The sequence below is a fragment of the Camarhynchus parvulus genome, chromosome 2 (assembly GCF_901933205.1).
Source record: "Camarhynchus parvulus chromosome 2, STF_HiC, whole genome shotgun sequence".
NCBI lineage: Eukaryota > Metazoa > Chordata > Aves > Passeriformes > Thraupidae > Camarhynchus > Camarhynchus parvulus.
In genome coordinates, this window is record NC_044572.1 from 104,333,497 (window position 1) to 104,349,022 (window position 15,526).

Consider the following 15,526-nt stretch of genomic DNA (forward strand, 5'->3'; position numbering starts at 1 on the left):
TTAGAGATGTGCAGATGGCTCATTGCCAGGAATCTAACCAGCTCTGAGCTGAGTTAGCTACAATTAGTGTGCAGGTAGATATGGAAATGATTATTTACCCTCTCACCAAACCTCCTGCGCACTGGAAACGTCTCAGTGCACACAGGTAGGCTCCAGCAGAATTCCATGCCATGTTGCTGGGTGTGGAACAATGGACACGAGGGTGAGCCCTGATGTGCCAGAGTTGGCAGCATAAAAACAGGTTTGTGAGATCAGGGAAGAGCTCCTGAGTCAAGTCCAGCTCTGTTTTCTCAGTCACTATGTCAGATTGGCTCAGATGAACTCAACAATGGAATGTCTTTCCCACATCCTCCCGAGCTCACTGATGTATCATCAGATGGGCAGAATTTTAAGAAAACCTTATCTTAATTTCACTATGAAAAGCAAGAGGGGTTGGTTTGTTGTTTTGTTTTTTTTTTTTACCAAATGACCTCATATATGAATGTTGGATAGACATATTATTTGGGTAATTTTTAAACAACGAACATTAATTTAGTTATAGTAAATCATTGGCTTTGGTCATATTTAAATGCAGATATGGCAGATACATGTGTTAATAAGAGAAATGTTCTTTGGTTTTGGTGGTTTGGTTTGTTTTTTTTTTTTTTTTTTGTTTTTTGGGGTTTTTTTGCCTCCTTTAAATTCCATCAATTTATTTTTCCTCCAGGCTCTGCTGCCTCCTCAAGCCCCCTCAGCACACTGGAGTCCACTTAAAGCATGTTCTCCCCTCTCCTCTGCTGCTGCTGAGGTGTGCTCCCATTTACACTGTGTGGAGGAAAACTAACCATTTCCTAATTGCACCAGGCATTTAGGGCTAGAACTAAGTGCAGACACACTAAGGAGTTACTCCCTTGTATTGATGCTCCAATTCTGGGGAGGCTGGATCAAGCACAACCTGACCCAGGCAGCAGCTCACTGCTGCAGGGTCTTGCCACCTCCTCTCCCCTGCAGAAGGAAAAGCCTCTGCTCTCCCCTCCCCAGCTCTATTGAACTCCAAATGAGGCCCAGCTGCTCTAATGGCCTCAGGCAGTGTTAGGAAATCAGCTGCCCCGTGCTGTTCTCCAGGGCTCCCAGCTGCCTCAGCCGGAGCTCAGCAAGACCCGCGGCCACCCTGCCCCGCCGCCTCTGCCTGCCCCATCCTGCACAGGCACATCCCTGCATCCCTGCACGCCTTCCTCCCGCCCTGCTCCCTCACTGCAGGGACCAGAACTCACACAAGCCGTGCTTCCTGAGCCTTTCTTGGCATTTCCACCATCAAGCTTGTTTTCTCTTGGCAAGCTAGAAACATCCTCTGGTAGCATTAACCATTGACCATTTCTCTGGTAAATCTGTGGCAATCTCCATCCGCAGGCAAGTCTCCTTGTAGAGATGCCAGGGAAGCAAATCAAATTGCCAGCATTTTTGCTCTGTGTGTGCTATGCTTTATTAGTAGCTTCCAATCAAAATTATAATAGTTGTCATAGATTTCATACAACAGGTGGGCTGTAGAAAACATGGGGAATGAACGGACTTCATGCAGAGGTTGTGCTTTGGGAATTGAAGATTTTTTGATTCATTTTCATTATGGTGTTTTTACTAAAGTCTTTTAATTTAAATACATTCCTGAAATCTTACCTTAAGAACATCATAACTGACATAAATAGCACAGAAATTAAATTTTATTGCATGAAATTTAATAGAAGTCTGTAATGATTTCACTTATATTTATGGAAGTATCGTCACCGATTTCAGCAAAATAAGTGTTTCAGTCACTCAGATTTCCATAAATTCTTTTTTTCAAAGGCACCTGACAGGCTTTAGGCTACTGCAACCTTAATACTGCTTCAGTGTAGTTTTTTCCTTAACACACTTCATAGTTGTGTGTTTGTACACAGTCCCTACCATTTCCAAATCTAATGAAAACATAGAAGAGAAAAGAGAATCTGCTTATCTTAGGTATTTCACTGCTGAAATAGCAGAATGTGCCAGGCTAAGAAATGTCATTTTATCTGGTATTGTCTCTGGTTGGGGTAGAGAAGTGTAGTTGCCACAAAATCTATTTAAAGCCAGTCTAACTGGAACTGACTCTCTCTCCCAGGTTAGAGGTGAATAATTTGGTTTGTTTCACACCTGTGTATCCAGTAGTGTAGTAATAATTAGTTCTTAGATATTTGTCTACACCAGCAGACCTCAAAGGCTGCTGGAAGTGGCTGTCATGATTATTGCCTTTTTACAGGTGGCCCTGAAGACCTTGACCAACCTGGTGATAAAGCAGGAGTAGAGCTGTAGGTTTTCAAAATGCCAACTTATCTTCTTGGCCAAGGTCCCTTCCTCTTTGTAGGGCTAGGTGCCATCTATTGAGGGGAAGAACAAAGATAATGTGATAAGGTTTTGTACTTTTGTGTCTGTTGGTTTAACTGGGAAAACTTTTCTCTGTTGAAATAAATTTCTCTGAAAGTTCAGTCTAGTGTTCTGGTTATTGGAAAATTTTAGACTGCTGTTTCTTTGGAACAAATGTCATTTGATATAATGATCTAGCAAAGTGGAAAATTTCATATTTCAGTGGGTGCTCCTTAGCTCATTTTAAAACCTTCCATGGCCACCCTGTTACTAAATGTTTAAATTTGACTGTCCATATCCTAGTGCTGGGTGCACAAATATAACAGTCTTTGAGCTGTGTGATGCCATCCAAGAAGTGATCTACGGGTCTGTTTGTGCTTGAGTTAAATTCCTAAGTTCATCATCAATATAAACAAAAATATTAATTGTTAAAGCAGATACTTAAATAATTGTTATCACTCTATGAGTGTAAAGCATAATTTCAAATAAAGACATTTCACTACATTTGCTGCATGTGGTTTAGAAGTTATTTATTTCTCTTTTTTTATGTATATATTTTGTTATAATTAGATCCTTTGATAGGTCAGACTACATGTAAATCGCAGTATTGCATTGAAGACAGGAGGTGAAGAGATTCTGAAAAGACAGAGAAACTGACCTTCCATGCAATTTCAGTTAACATGAGCAAGAGCAAAAAATCAAGTTATTGGATGTCTTTGTGTGAAGTTTTTCTCTAGATAATGGCATACTGACAAGTGAAAAATCGTGTCAACAGACTCTTTGGCAAAAACTGATGAAGCCCAACTTGATTTTTAAGATTTTTTTTTGTTATACGTACCCTTCTGTATTCTACCCTGAATATCCTAAAAGCGCCAAATAATAATGATTTTATCTATCCTCCATTAATTTTTTTATGCCAGGCAGGTTCTTGAGGCTGTTGAGAGGCCATGTATTCAGAAGACACAGAGCAGTGTGTTGGAGATGTGCTAAAGCTTGGTGGAACTTGCATCCTTCTGATGCATCTCTCTCAGACAGAGAGAGAAACACAAGCGTGTGGTGCTAGTTAAAGATGTTGTTTGCACAGCATAGTTTCTTGCTAACTTTGTATCACTGTCATGCATGATAGCAAGATCTCAGTCTTCATTTGTACATTCTCTGTCCAATCCCCTTATCAGCTGTTTCCTTTGTGTTTTTAGATCATGGGGAATTCATATGCAGGGCAACTGAAATCTGCCCGTTTCGAAGAAGCTCTCCATAACTCCATAGAAGCTTCTCTGAGATGCAGCAGCGTTGTTCCACGGCCAATCTTCTCCCAGCTGTACCTGGATCCTGACCAGCCTCCTTTCCTGCCGGAAGGTAACCATGAAAGTATGGCACGTTTCAGTTGTTTTTCTTTGTGTGAAAAGGGTGGGGGGTGTTTCATTAAAAAAAAAAAGAAAAAAAAAAAAGGAAAAAGGCAGAAACTGCACAGCAGTTCATTGTGTGACAAAATCTGAATCTTGGACATCATTAAGGGGAAAGAATGGCCTACTGGTTATTTTAAAAGGAGATAAATGTTATATTAAAAGGAGATACTGTTGAAAAGTTTAATTTTTAGGTTATTTTTATCTTTATTTTATTATTTTTTCTATTTTTATTCTTCAGATGTGAAGCCAAAGGTAGAAGAGTTGGATAAAGAGTTAGTACATCGCTATTCACAAAATGGAAACCTGGACTTTTCTACCAACCAAACTGTTAATGAAATGGAAGATGAAGAAGAGGATGAAGACATGTCAGATTCAAGTAGTCCTCCAATCCCATACTCGCAAAAACCTGCCCCAGAAGGGTCTTGCACTACTGATGGTTGGTATCCTTTTGTTTTACTGTATGATCTTCACTACTGTATGATTCTAGTGATAATGTGCACTCTCTGCAGTTACAAATTCTTTAGCTAGAAAGTCTGAAAATACAGTTTATAGTCAAAGCCACAGATCTGACAAAATACAGTTGAGAAGATAAAGTTTAGTGTATCCTTGGAAAGCAGTGTGGAGGACTGGCTGTGGCACGTCATTAGTTTCTGAAAGCCCTTGTTTGTCTGTGGTTTTCATTGATTCACTCTCCTCAAAGAGGTTACCTGAGTTGGCATCAGTATGGCTGGTTCTCAGTCTATCCCTAAATGATTCTTGAAACATTGGCAAGGCTGGATTTAGTTGCTTCCATGGGTAGAAGGAAGAGAAGGAAAATAGGGAGGATGTTTAGTGTACTTTCTGCTGCTGAGGTGATAAGAAGGTTGGTAGTGGAAGCTTGTCTGTTTTGTCTTCCCCATGTGCCTGCTGGCCAATACTTCCTTACCCTGAGCTGCCCTGATTTGTTGCTCAAGATGAGCAAAATTGTTGACCATACTATATTTGTTTGGGTTTAAATGTGTTAAAGAAGGAACCAGGTAATTATGCGTGTACCTACTTGGCCTAAGAAAAATTGATGTGATTGGTTTATCTTATCCCAAAATTGTGCTATTCTGAAGGTTTAACTTCCTCAAAAAAAGATCTACTCATAGTTATTAGATGTGCTTCTTGTTAAAACATCTCCCTGCTGACTTCAGACACCTGAAAACAAGAACTGTTTCCACCGGGTCCCAATGGCCTTTTTGACTTTTTATTCAATATTCCCCTGAATCATGAATTCCTTGTGCACAGTTCATCAAAAGCTGTAATTTTGAAATGGTTTTGCACCTTACTGAAGTATCTGGTTGTATGAAGTTATAGAAGTAAGGATCAACCCCTGGTAATTCTTTGACATTTCTGGGGGGGGGGGGGCATTAGCAGCATGTGTTGTCATCTTTGCCTTTTCCACTTCCAAATGCAGCTCACAGGAGCATATTTACCCTCTGTAACAGCATACTGCCCGTTCCCTATAGCACAAAGAACAGAAGGGCTGGCTAGCTACTGTGAAAAGATGGGGAATATTGTTGGGAGAATTCATTATTCACACAGAAGTGTGGTTTTCTGTCCTTTGAAGGCTTGTCAGTTTGAGGGAGTAGGGAAGGAGAAAGTATAAAATGATGTATTCCTAGGAGAGTGTTCTCAGTTGAGGACAAGTGTCAATAAAGTCTGCAAAATCTCCTGTGGACAGTAGGAGCAGTGCCTTTTTCACTTCACATATTATATGTATATAATGTTAAACTTCTTAGTATGTCCTGGGATTGACCTTTCAGGGGCAGTTTTGTATTTTGATTTTTATCTATAAGGCTTTTATGATCAAAGCACTCTAGAAGAAAGTTTTGTGTGTTACATCTGCAGAATTTTAGGGGTGTTCATTACTCATTTTTAAGTTTACCATTCTGAGTTTACAAAATCTGCCTTACTTTTAGATGTTCTCAAGGAGCCAATTAAAGAGAGTAGTGTTTTTGTGTCTGGAAAAGGAATGGAAAACAGATTTTTTTCCAAATACTTCTGGTGATCTGTTAGGACAGTTTTGCATAATTGTTTAAAATGCCCTGGTTCCCAAACATTCACACAGCAGACCATATCTCAACAAGATATTAATCTGATAGCTCATCTTTCATCTCATGAGTATGCCTTCCAGAGATGTAAGACAGAATCACTGCCATTGTTTGCATCCTTTATCTTACTTATTTAATTGCAAAGGTAAATAACATTATGAGGGTGTTAAACAATACTGATAGACCATTTGAACTCACTGTATTTGGACTTTAAACTAAGCCTGTATTCCATTGCTTATCCAAGAGCAAAATATTGGTACTAGACCCTGCAGTTCATAGCTCTGCTTGCTGTTTCCCACCTTTTGGATCAGGTGGGATGAAATCTTTTTTTCCTTTGAGGTATTTGTGCTGTTTGCTTTTCCTGAATTCAGGATGTGTGCCATAGCCATCATATTATTTTCTGTGGTGACTTGTTTTTTATTCAGATGCATTTGTCAGTCACATGGATGCAGAAAGTAGATCTTAATGGTTTTAGTTGTCAGCTAAAAAAAATAAGTGCCTCACAAGTGAGTTTGTTGGATATTCTTTCTCAGCTAGTATTTGATGTCTTAACTCTTCTTAGCCCATTGGCAAGAGCAATTGTATTTGCCACTGAACCTTGCTGTTAGTCATGAAAGTAATTCACTTATTTTCAGGGGCGTTGGGGGTTTGTTTTTGTTTTTTTTTCCTGCTCAACACAAATTTTTGTAACTAAAATTTCCATGAAAATAGGGTTTCAAGAAAAATAATTTATTTGTTTTCATATGGGTATCTCAAACAGGCAACAAAATTCTTGCATTATCAAGAAGCTGTTCTTAACCGAGTGCTTGCTGTAGCTTTAAAAGAGGCTGCTTCTAATTTGTGGAATAACATTCTATGCAAGCTGTGGGAAACACAATAGTATCACCTTTCTTTTGTTAGCAAATCCTCAATTTACCTGATGCTTAAAAAAAGGCCAAGGTAGTTTCAGAAGCAATTAGGTAAGCAGGTACTTAACACCTGATCAGTTACTGTGAGGTTACAATAGCGAGTGACAGTGACCCCTAATTCATATGTAATTCCTGGAAGCTAATTCCTTATGCAAATACCCCATTTATTACAGTGCAACAAGGAGCTGGTGCCCCACATGGAAACTACCTCTTCTTGCAGTGGGGAAAGGGAAGAGAGATTCAAGTTTTGTTTTTAAGAAGATTCTAGGACTTGTAGTCGTTGACAACTGTGGGGATACATTTTCAGGAAGAAGGGACTGGGTTACTTTAAATGAAGTGATGTTGGAGAGTGCATATGTGCTTCTCAGAAGCAAAAACTAATGCAGAGAAATGCAGTTGTCTGTAAAAGCTGTTAATATTTTAATTTTTTTGTGACTGCTCCTGGTATTTGCAAATCTTTAACTAAAATATAAGTGCCTGTTCCTTATTTGAAACAAAGCTGAGATCCCGTGAGAACATGTTGTTTGTTTTGGGTTGTTTTTTTTAATAGTTCAGCAGTTATATGTCGATAAAAGATTTAACAGAAAGAAGTTGGTTTGGTTTACTGACTCATGTTTTCTTCTCTTTGTACTTACATTTTCATAAAAGGTACACAAGTAAATTAAAGTGCTGTTCCTTCTTCTTTATAGGAAATGTTTTACTGCTGTTTGACATAGAAATGTAGGTGCCAGCCCAGTTAGAAATGAATAGCTATGAAATGTAAATGAATTTTAAATGTTCTAAGTCTTAGACATCGACGGTGCAAGTTCTTCTAGTACTGAGACATTATGTCTTGTCTTTCCTAATGTGGAAATTATTATTTCTAACAGATAATTAATTACCAATGCAAAAATCATGCAAAACAGAAAAGAAAATAAGATTGGGTCTCTGTGGTGCTTGCTAGTTAGAAAAAGACAATGTAACAGGGAGAGGGTTAATCTCCCCTTCATGTCCCCGCAGTTACTTGCTTCCAAATCAGTGTGTTTTGGGTGGAATTTCCTCGTTCAGTTTCAAAAAGCAGCAGAAGCTTAAAAGAGTGCTTTTCAGGCCTTAAAGTTAAGGCAAAGAAGGATAATGAAGGGCTCTTGAAGTATTCCATCTGCATGTCTTTGAAGGAAAATTCAAACCTTTTACTGCACAGGAGCAGATTTGCATCCTCTCCCTATCTCCTGGTGGAAATAAATCCCAGCTGTAGCTGGCCAGGCCCTGCAGCCCTCCCTGTTTCTCCTGGGACAGCTGTTCCATGAGCCTGAGAAAAGTTCCTGGAGGCTCTGAGGGTCTCTGTGTGCTGCCTCTCTCCCTGCCCACCCATCGGGATCCCTTTTTCTCTCAGAAGGGGAGCCAGAGGAAACCGTTTGGTGTCAGCCCTGTTTATTATCTCACCACCTCAGAAAATGAGGTTTTGGCAATCGCCTGTGAGCTTTGAGCTGGTGGCTGCTTTCTGCCATTTCTGGTAGTGAATTATAAAGGCAGTGAATTTCAGCAAGGTTTGTGAAGTTCAGGAGCTGTTTGGATGACATCGGTGTCCCCAAACTTAAGTCCCCTGGGGCAGCAACATAATTATAGCTCTCTCACAGGCTGAACATCACAGAGGCATGTGCTGGCCAGCCAGTCTGCACATGCATACCTCTCTGATCCACAGATGTCGCCAGCCAAAGCCGAGGAGGATGCCAAAGGAGATTGTGAAAGGAGGGAGAAGGGGGAGCGTGCAAGGGGTCTGGGAGCACTGGCTGAGTAAGAGAGGATACTGGGGGTGAATTGGAGATGTTGCTTGCAGTTTCAGTAGGATGCAGCATTTCTACAGTCCAGTCCTACATATCCTAAATGGTGGGAAGTATTAAGTATATTAAGATCTACGGCCTCTCAGCTAAGAGGCTGCTGTTCCCATGATAGCAAGCTGTAACTGAATTGTGCTTGTAAACTTGTTAAGTTGTTTTTTCTTAGGACTGTCCTGTAGCTTCTCCGTTGGGGACTGATGCAGAATGGTGACACACTGCTGCTCAAAGCATAGCTGAAGTTGTTTTGCTCATAGCCCAGATAAATCTATGAGTCTTTTCTTTCACTTGGGATGTCATGGAGCACTGCTTCACTTCACTTCACTGGGGCAGCAAAACCTTCAAGCACCCCAAGGGGCTCAAAGCTTCTCATGTGATATTCACCCTTCTCAATGTTGTGTGCTCCTTCAGGAAGCAAGTCTGTATTGACACGCAACAACACTGACAACCGGGCTTATTGCTATTGCTAGGAATTCCTTCAAAAGCCTTCTCCTGTTGGGCACCATTTGTGCTTCTGGCCATTTCCAGAACATTTTTAGGTAGAGACTGGGCTAGAAGCTATTTGTGTAAAGCACGGGTTTAAGTCTGTGTTGAAATCTTACTGCATTTGCTGTTTCATAATCCTTATCTACAGATTTCCTGTTTGCCCGCATTGTCAGCAGTGGGCAATTTTTCTGTTTTAAATCAGATGTAAAGTGGTATTTCCTAAGCATGTCAGCTACTCAGATTTCACTGAATGCCTAAATATTTAAGGTCAGTTTTGAAAATTCTGGATTTAATATCCAAGTGACATAAACATTTGAATAAGCACATTTTATTTTGAATGGAAGGGACTTTTTCCCTGGGTTTATCTGAGACTGTTTCTTTCTAAATTATATCCAAAAGTCTAGATAATACTTAGCCTGGTACCTGGCTTCTTATTTGACTATGATCAATATGTTTTTAGAGAACATGCCTTAAGAAGAATTTAACAGATTAAAATCAAATGGCACCTAATCAGAAAATAACTAATTGTGCTTTAAATATGCAGATTTAATACTTCTCTCCTAAAACATATGTAAGTTTCTATTGGTAAGTTGTTGATATAATCCACTGATTCATACATGAAAACTTCAGGTGCTTCATTTCACTTCATTGGCTGGAAAAAGGTGTGTGTGAGGAGTGAATCCAAGCTAGCTTTCCATGAGCTGCTGCTGGAACTGAGCTGATTGAAGAAGTGAAGAAACCATTCAGCCAAGAACTGGTTCAGCAGATTGTGAGTGTAGGCACAAGACTGAACCTGTATTGGACCCTGTTTTCAGCAAGCTGCTGCTTGTGAGGAAATTCATGCAAGCTGATTCTGTGCATTCCACTTTGCACATGCTCTGTGCATGCTACAGTGCTGAGATAAAACCAAAACCCATTAACTTCCATAATTTTTGGTGAAACTGCTGTAGGTTTTGGCCCAGGAGCTAACAGCACAGATGTATGTATCAATAATGGCTGAGGTGGCTTTTGGTTAAGCTGTGATCACATTGTGTTACCACATGCTTACACAAGGTCTTTTTCCAGGATATTTTTTTTCTTCCTTAAAATTTCTGTGACAATGAATAATATTTACATGAGTAGTATTTTAAATGAAGTGTAAGTAATAGGTATTAATAGCTGTTGCAGTAATTCCAAATTTAACAGTAATCTTGATTCTTGTGATTGTGATTTTCTTTATTTATTGTTTATTTAGCCTGGACACTGCTCTGGGATGCCTTGCTGTGCTTTTTGTGTGACCCAGCCTGCTACCTGCTCACTGCAGGGCATAGAACAGCAGAAACTCTCTCCGGTCCCCATTTTTGCCCACTTCTGCTGCTTTAGCTCTACATTGATTAGAAGCCCAAGAGGCAATGTTATGTCCTTATTTTGTGGCCATATGGGTATTTAAGTGGGAAAAAGCCTTAAATGGGGACTTGAAAGTCATGCAGTCCACTCAGTATTCAAGAGACTCAACTGGAGACGCAGAGAAAGCATGATTCATGTCTCTAAAATTAGTGACTTATTTATCTGCTGGAATTTCTAAAATGTGTAGAGAATTTAAAAATACATATTTAATTATTTTAATACAATAAAATGATTTTTAGTAGCCACTACTAAACTTCCATCATCAATTTTTATCATACTTTAGTATTGCTTATGTGTATCAATGCTAGCTTTCTGCAAGCAACTAAGACAAAATAGTTTCTCTTGAAAAAACTGCAGACTGAAGTTTGGCAAAGAAAAAATAATCTTAGGCATGTTTTGAGAGCTGTTTTCTGTTATTAAATCACAAACTTATCCTCTTATTTTGGTTTTGAAAAATTGGATTTTGGAGCCATTTGATGTCTAATGTTCGAGCACTTAAATTTCTTTTGTGCCTTTATATGTTTAAATATGTATATTTAAAATAATGCTGTCTATTGCCTCTGAAACTCTCAGCTAGTAGTTCTGGTGAGATGCTATTTCAATTTCCTCTAATTCCCTTAAAAAGGATATATGAAAACTCCAGTTACAGCATCAAGTTGTAAAGGCCATTTGCTTTTGCAACTGATAAAACAAAGAGAATTAAATGAATTCTTCTGAAGAGTTATCATTTGTTTTGCTTTGTTCTGTAGGTTTTTGTCAAGCAGGCAAGGATTTACGGTTGGTATCTCTGTGCATGGAGCAAATTGATATCCCAGCAGGTTTCCTGTTAGTAGGAGCCAAATCTCCCAACCTTCCCGAGCACATTCTAGTCTGCGCTGTTGACAAGAGGTTTTTGCCAGATGATCATGGAAAAAATGCACTTTTAGGTAAGAGATCTTTTTCCTTTGTGCCATAATAATTCGGAGAAAAAAAAAAGCCAGTTGAAAATTATCTAATGTCATTTCAGCTAATTATCTAGTGTCATTTCTATTAGAAATATGTTGAGGACTGACTTCATTAAATCAAATCTGTAGATGAACCTGCCTTAAAAGCCCATTTTAAAACAAGTCCCTGATTCCACCATTAATCACAATTGAATCTCCCAGATTTCTGTGTGGGCAGAAGTCAATTGCAGCCCAGGCATTCTAAATGTGAGCTGTCCATATTCTCTTTATCTCAGCTGGAGCTTACAGCATTTTCATTTAAGAAGAAATATGCTCATGCAAGTACTGAAAATGAACTATATAATTTCATTTTTTTTTAAATTAAGGGTTAATTTCTGCCCTTGGCTTCACCAGGATCATTGGTCTCAGTAGAAGTTCTGGGAGCAGTTTGCTTCCCAAAAACCAATACATAGGGACACCCCTCTCTGCCTTTCCCTATTATGTCATAATCTGTTACATTTATGAAGTTTAAAATCTTACAACAATGCCTCTTGGTAATTGAAGACAGGCCTATGTGCACCTAGATTTCCTGCCTGGGTCACAACTGGTACACATTTTAACAAGCTAGTAGAAGTGATTTAATGTATTTTGGATTCTTTAGCCTGTTTTGAATTTACTCCTTAATTTCTCCCTCTAGTCATTGTTCTGCCTAGGATATATTCAGAAAGAACTTTCAACAGGAAGGAAATTTCAACAAAGGATAAATCCCCTGATTTAACTGCATTGCTCAAATTCTGGCGCCAACCACCAATATTTTGTGTAACTATTGGAAACAGCTTTGTTTTGTGCTTTAACATTACCTCTCCATTAAATCCATTTGATAAATCCATACACAGCAAACCTTTGGGCCTAAGGCAGAAATGCCCCTGGTTTGAGTTAGAAAGAGGCTGTGGTGTGATGTGCCCTCACTGGTATGACTGGGGATTTGGGATAACAGGGTACACTTCAGGATTCAGAGGAGCTTCTCCCCTGCTAAGCAGGAGAAGTGTCAGGAGTTGACCAATAAGAACTGATAGGCAGATGGTGTTTAAACCTGATTAAATGTGGTTCTGCTTGTCTTTGTTGGTAAGCCTCCCCCTCCATCCCAGCTTTTTATCCATCCATCCTCTCTGGTTTCATTTGTTAAGGTGCTGGGATTGCTGAAGTTTCTGTCACTGGCACTTGTGAGCAAAGAACTGACTCTGTAGCTCTGAGAGACCCTGATTACTCTTTCTGAAAACTGTGGAGATGCACCAGTAGATCCTGTGGGCTGCAAGGGAGTAAAGAAAGAATGATTCAATCCCAGGAAAAACAGAATGAAGAAATATGCATCTTGGCATCTTCATTGAAGCTGATAATGAGGCGTAGTAAAGCTAAAGACAATGGCCTAATTATTAAGAGTTTTATGGATAAGGCATTTTGTCAAAAACACTGAATATCTTTGTCATAAATCTGTTATTTTAGCTGATAGGTGAGTGTAGGAACCAGCATCCTCCAAGGTGTTTGTCACTGTGGAAAATAACCATAGTAGCAAGAATGAAAAATGTCTTCTCTTACAGATCTTGAACTGATTAGGAAATGGAAAAAAAACCCAAACAAACAAAAATAAAGTATTTCCACTAGGTATTAATCTGCTAGCACTTTTATAAATCATTATTGATATTCCATAGAAAATCGGTTTCATTAAGGGTTGAAAGCAATTCAGAGATAAGGGGCATGACAAGTAAGACAACAGGACTTAATTGTTCAGCATTAGATAATAGAGGGCTGATTCAAACAACAAAGATTTTAAGGCAGACCCATTTCAGAACATACTCTGTGCTTTGTTCTATGAAATCTGCCATCATTATGCCAGATTCCCATTAACACAGCTGTGAATGCCACTGAAAATCAAGGCTGCTTATAATTCTTAGTCTGGATTATATCCTCCAGATCTCAACTCAAAATTTCATCCCTTTCTGTGAAACCTTGTTGGGAACATTGCAGAAAACAGTCTTTGTCCCCAAAATGGTTACTTTCTTGAGAAGCTGTAGGTTTTTTGAACTGTTTTGAAGCACTCCTAACTCTGGCTATGCAAATCTTGACATCAAGTGATTTCTTTCAAGACTGTAATAAAATGTAATGTTCAGCTTACTTAGAAAGTATTTTATGTAAGAAGCCTTAGGGAAAATTTATTGGATGTTAATTTCAGTCATATGAAATTGCTCGGATGAATTAGCCACTGTTTTGAGAGAGATGTCTGCAATTTGGAACCCATGGTTTTTTAATATAGAAAAAATGGTGCTTTTTTTTCCCTCATGGAAATTTCCCAGTGTGGCAACATAGTTCTCCCCCTGTCAAGTAGTTATTCTTCTCTGCACTGTGTAGAGTGGAAAACTGGTGGTAGGATTTTGGCATGAGTCAGTACACCCCAAAGAGATGTAGGATTTTCAGAAGAGCTCACACTGACACCTGTGTGCTGTGCCCACAGAAACTGGCCGGCTGGAGGCCTCCAGTCCCCTGGAACTGGATGTGCAGGTAGGTTTAGACGCCCTTATTCCTAGCTGACAGTACAAGACATTTCATCTGCTTGTGTATCTTCTGCTTCCTTCTTCCAGGATTTTCTGGGAATTGTATAGGCTGTGGAGAAAGAGGATTTCGGTACTTCACAGAGTTTTCCAATCATATCAACTTGAAATTAACCACTCAGCCAAAGAAGCAGAAGCACTTAAAGTACTACCTAGTAAGAAGCTCCCAAGGTGTACTGTCGAAGGGACCCCTTATTTGCTGGAAAGGTAATGAAGGTGCCCATTCAATTTTTGTGTTTTATGCTCTTAGGGGTGATGTTGAATGAAAAATTGAAAGTTGGTGTTGAAAATGTATGCATTCAAAAGCAACTGCTTGAAGGGAGAATTCTCACTGATTTCTTGGAAGTTTGGATTTTGCCAAAGAAGTTAAAGTCTTAATAATAACCATGTGACTGTAAACACTCTTCTTTCATCTCCCCATACTTTTGGTGGCAGCCCTAGATCTTCCCATCTTAGAGTGTGCAGTCATCTTGGTAGAAGAAAAGAGGCTACTCAGTCTGATGATTCTTTTATGTGCCTGAAGCACACAGCCAGGGCTGCAGCATTGGTTTTCCACTGATATTCATCTTTGCAGGTGCAATCCAATCTGTCTCATGGCTGAGGATACCTAGCATGCTGTAAGATTAAGAAAGCTCAGGGCATTGATCTCAGGGAAAGAAAAGACTTGGATGCTCCTGCCATTTGCAGTGTTTCACACTTGGTCTTACCCTCTACTAGAGCACCCTGTGTGATATTATGTGCTACAAGAGGGTGCATTTGTGACCCCAAGGCAAGGTAGCCATGGGGCTCTCTTATTGGAGGATGCAGGGTTTTGGAGCTAGAACCATGCAAAGACTCAAGGAAAGAGTGGTTTACCCACTCACTGTCTGCCAAGTTGGTTTATGTGCAGACTACCTGACCTTTTCATCTGTGGTCTCACTCAGTGAAGACAGAGTTTGATCTGGTCCCTGTTGTTCCAAAAAGTTGATGTGAGGAGAGGGGAAGCTCTGCAGGAGAGCTGACAGACATCTGAGGAGTCACATCCTCATGTGAATAGCAGCATGACACCAGAAAGAGATGGTTATCACCGAGCTGTATGAGTGATTATAGTTTGTATCAGTTAGTGGCTCAAAAGGATCCTGGCTTCAGCTGCTTTTCTCTGTTATAAGGATAATTAACTACTGCTTTAGAGTGCATGTGTCTTTTCAACAGCATTTTTCACAAAAATGACACAAATACTTAATTTGGTAGCGAAATTCCAAATAAAGGAAGCCTTATTTTCCTTCTGGAATCTTTTTTCTGAAACCCTTCCCTGATGCTCATGCAGTTGGAGTTGGTGTGTGTCCTGGTAAAAGCAGTCAGGAGTAATGCACATGTGGAAGAAGCAGATATTGGTTTCACTTTTGGTTACATGCTAATTGCAAGTGTTCTGAGCACTCATGAAAGTTTAGAAAATCAAGCAAAAGTCAACCTCATGGGCATTATTTTGATAAGACCTATCTCCATATTGCTGCCATCCATCTGGTAACCTTTCACTCTTGACTTACATTATAGGTCTAATTAGAAGAAGAGTGCTTTTAAACAC

At 39.5% G+C, this 15,526-nt stretch overlaps 1 protein-coding gene across 5 annotated transcripts in view; it reads left to right on the forward strand.

Moving 5' to 3' along the window:
- The window catches only part of GREB1L (GREB1 like retinoic acid receptor coactivator), a 132,151-nt gene that overhangs the window by 67,881 nt on the left and 48,744 nt on the right, over positions 1-15,526 (forward strand). For 3 of the 5 annotated variants that reach the window (XM_030969324.1, XM_030969348.1, XM_030969333.1), the window contains 4 exons: positions 3,555-3,726; positions 4,003-4,200; positions 11,183-11,359; positions 13,993-14,169. In XM_030969324.1, the coding sequence (XP_030825184.1) occupies positions 3,558-3,726; positions 4,003-4,200; positions 11,183-11,359; positions 13,993-14,169 (721 nt within the window). In that variant the 5' untranslated portion in view covers positions 3,555-3,557. The remainder of the gene's footprint in view (positions 1-3,554; positions 3,727-4,002; positions 4,201-11,182; positions 11,360-13,992; positions 14,170-15,526) is intronic. The other 2 variants (XM_030969341.1, XM_030969356.1) reach the window with 1 other exon arrangement.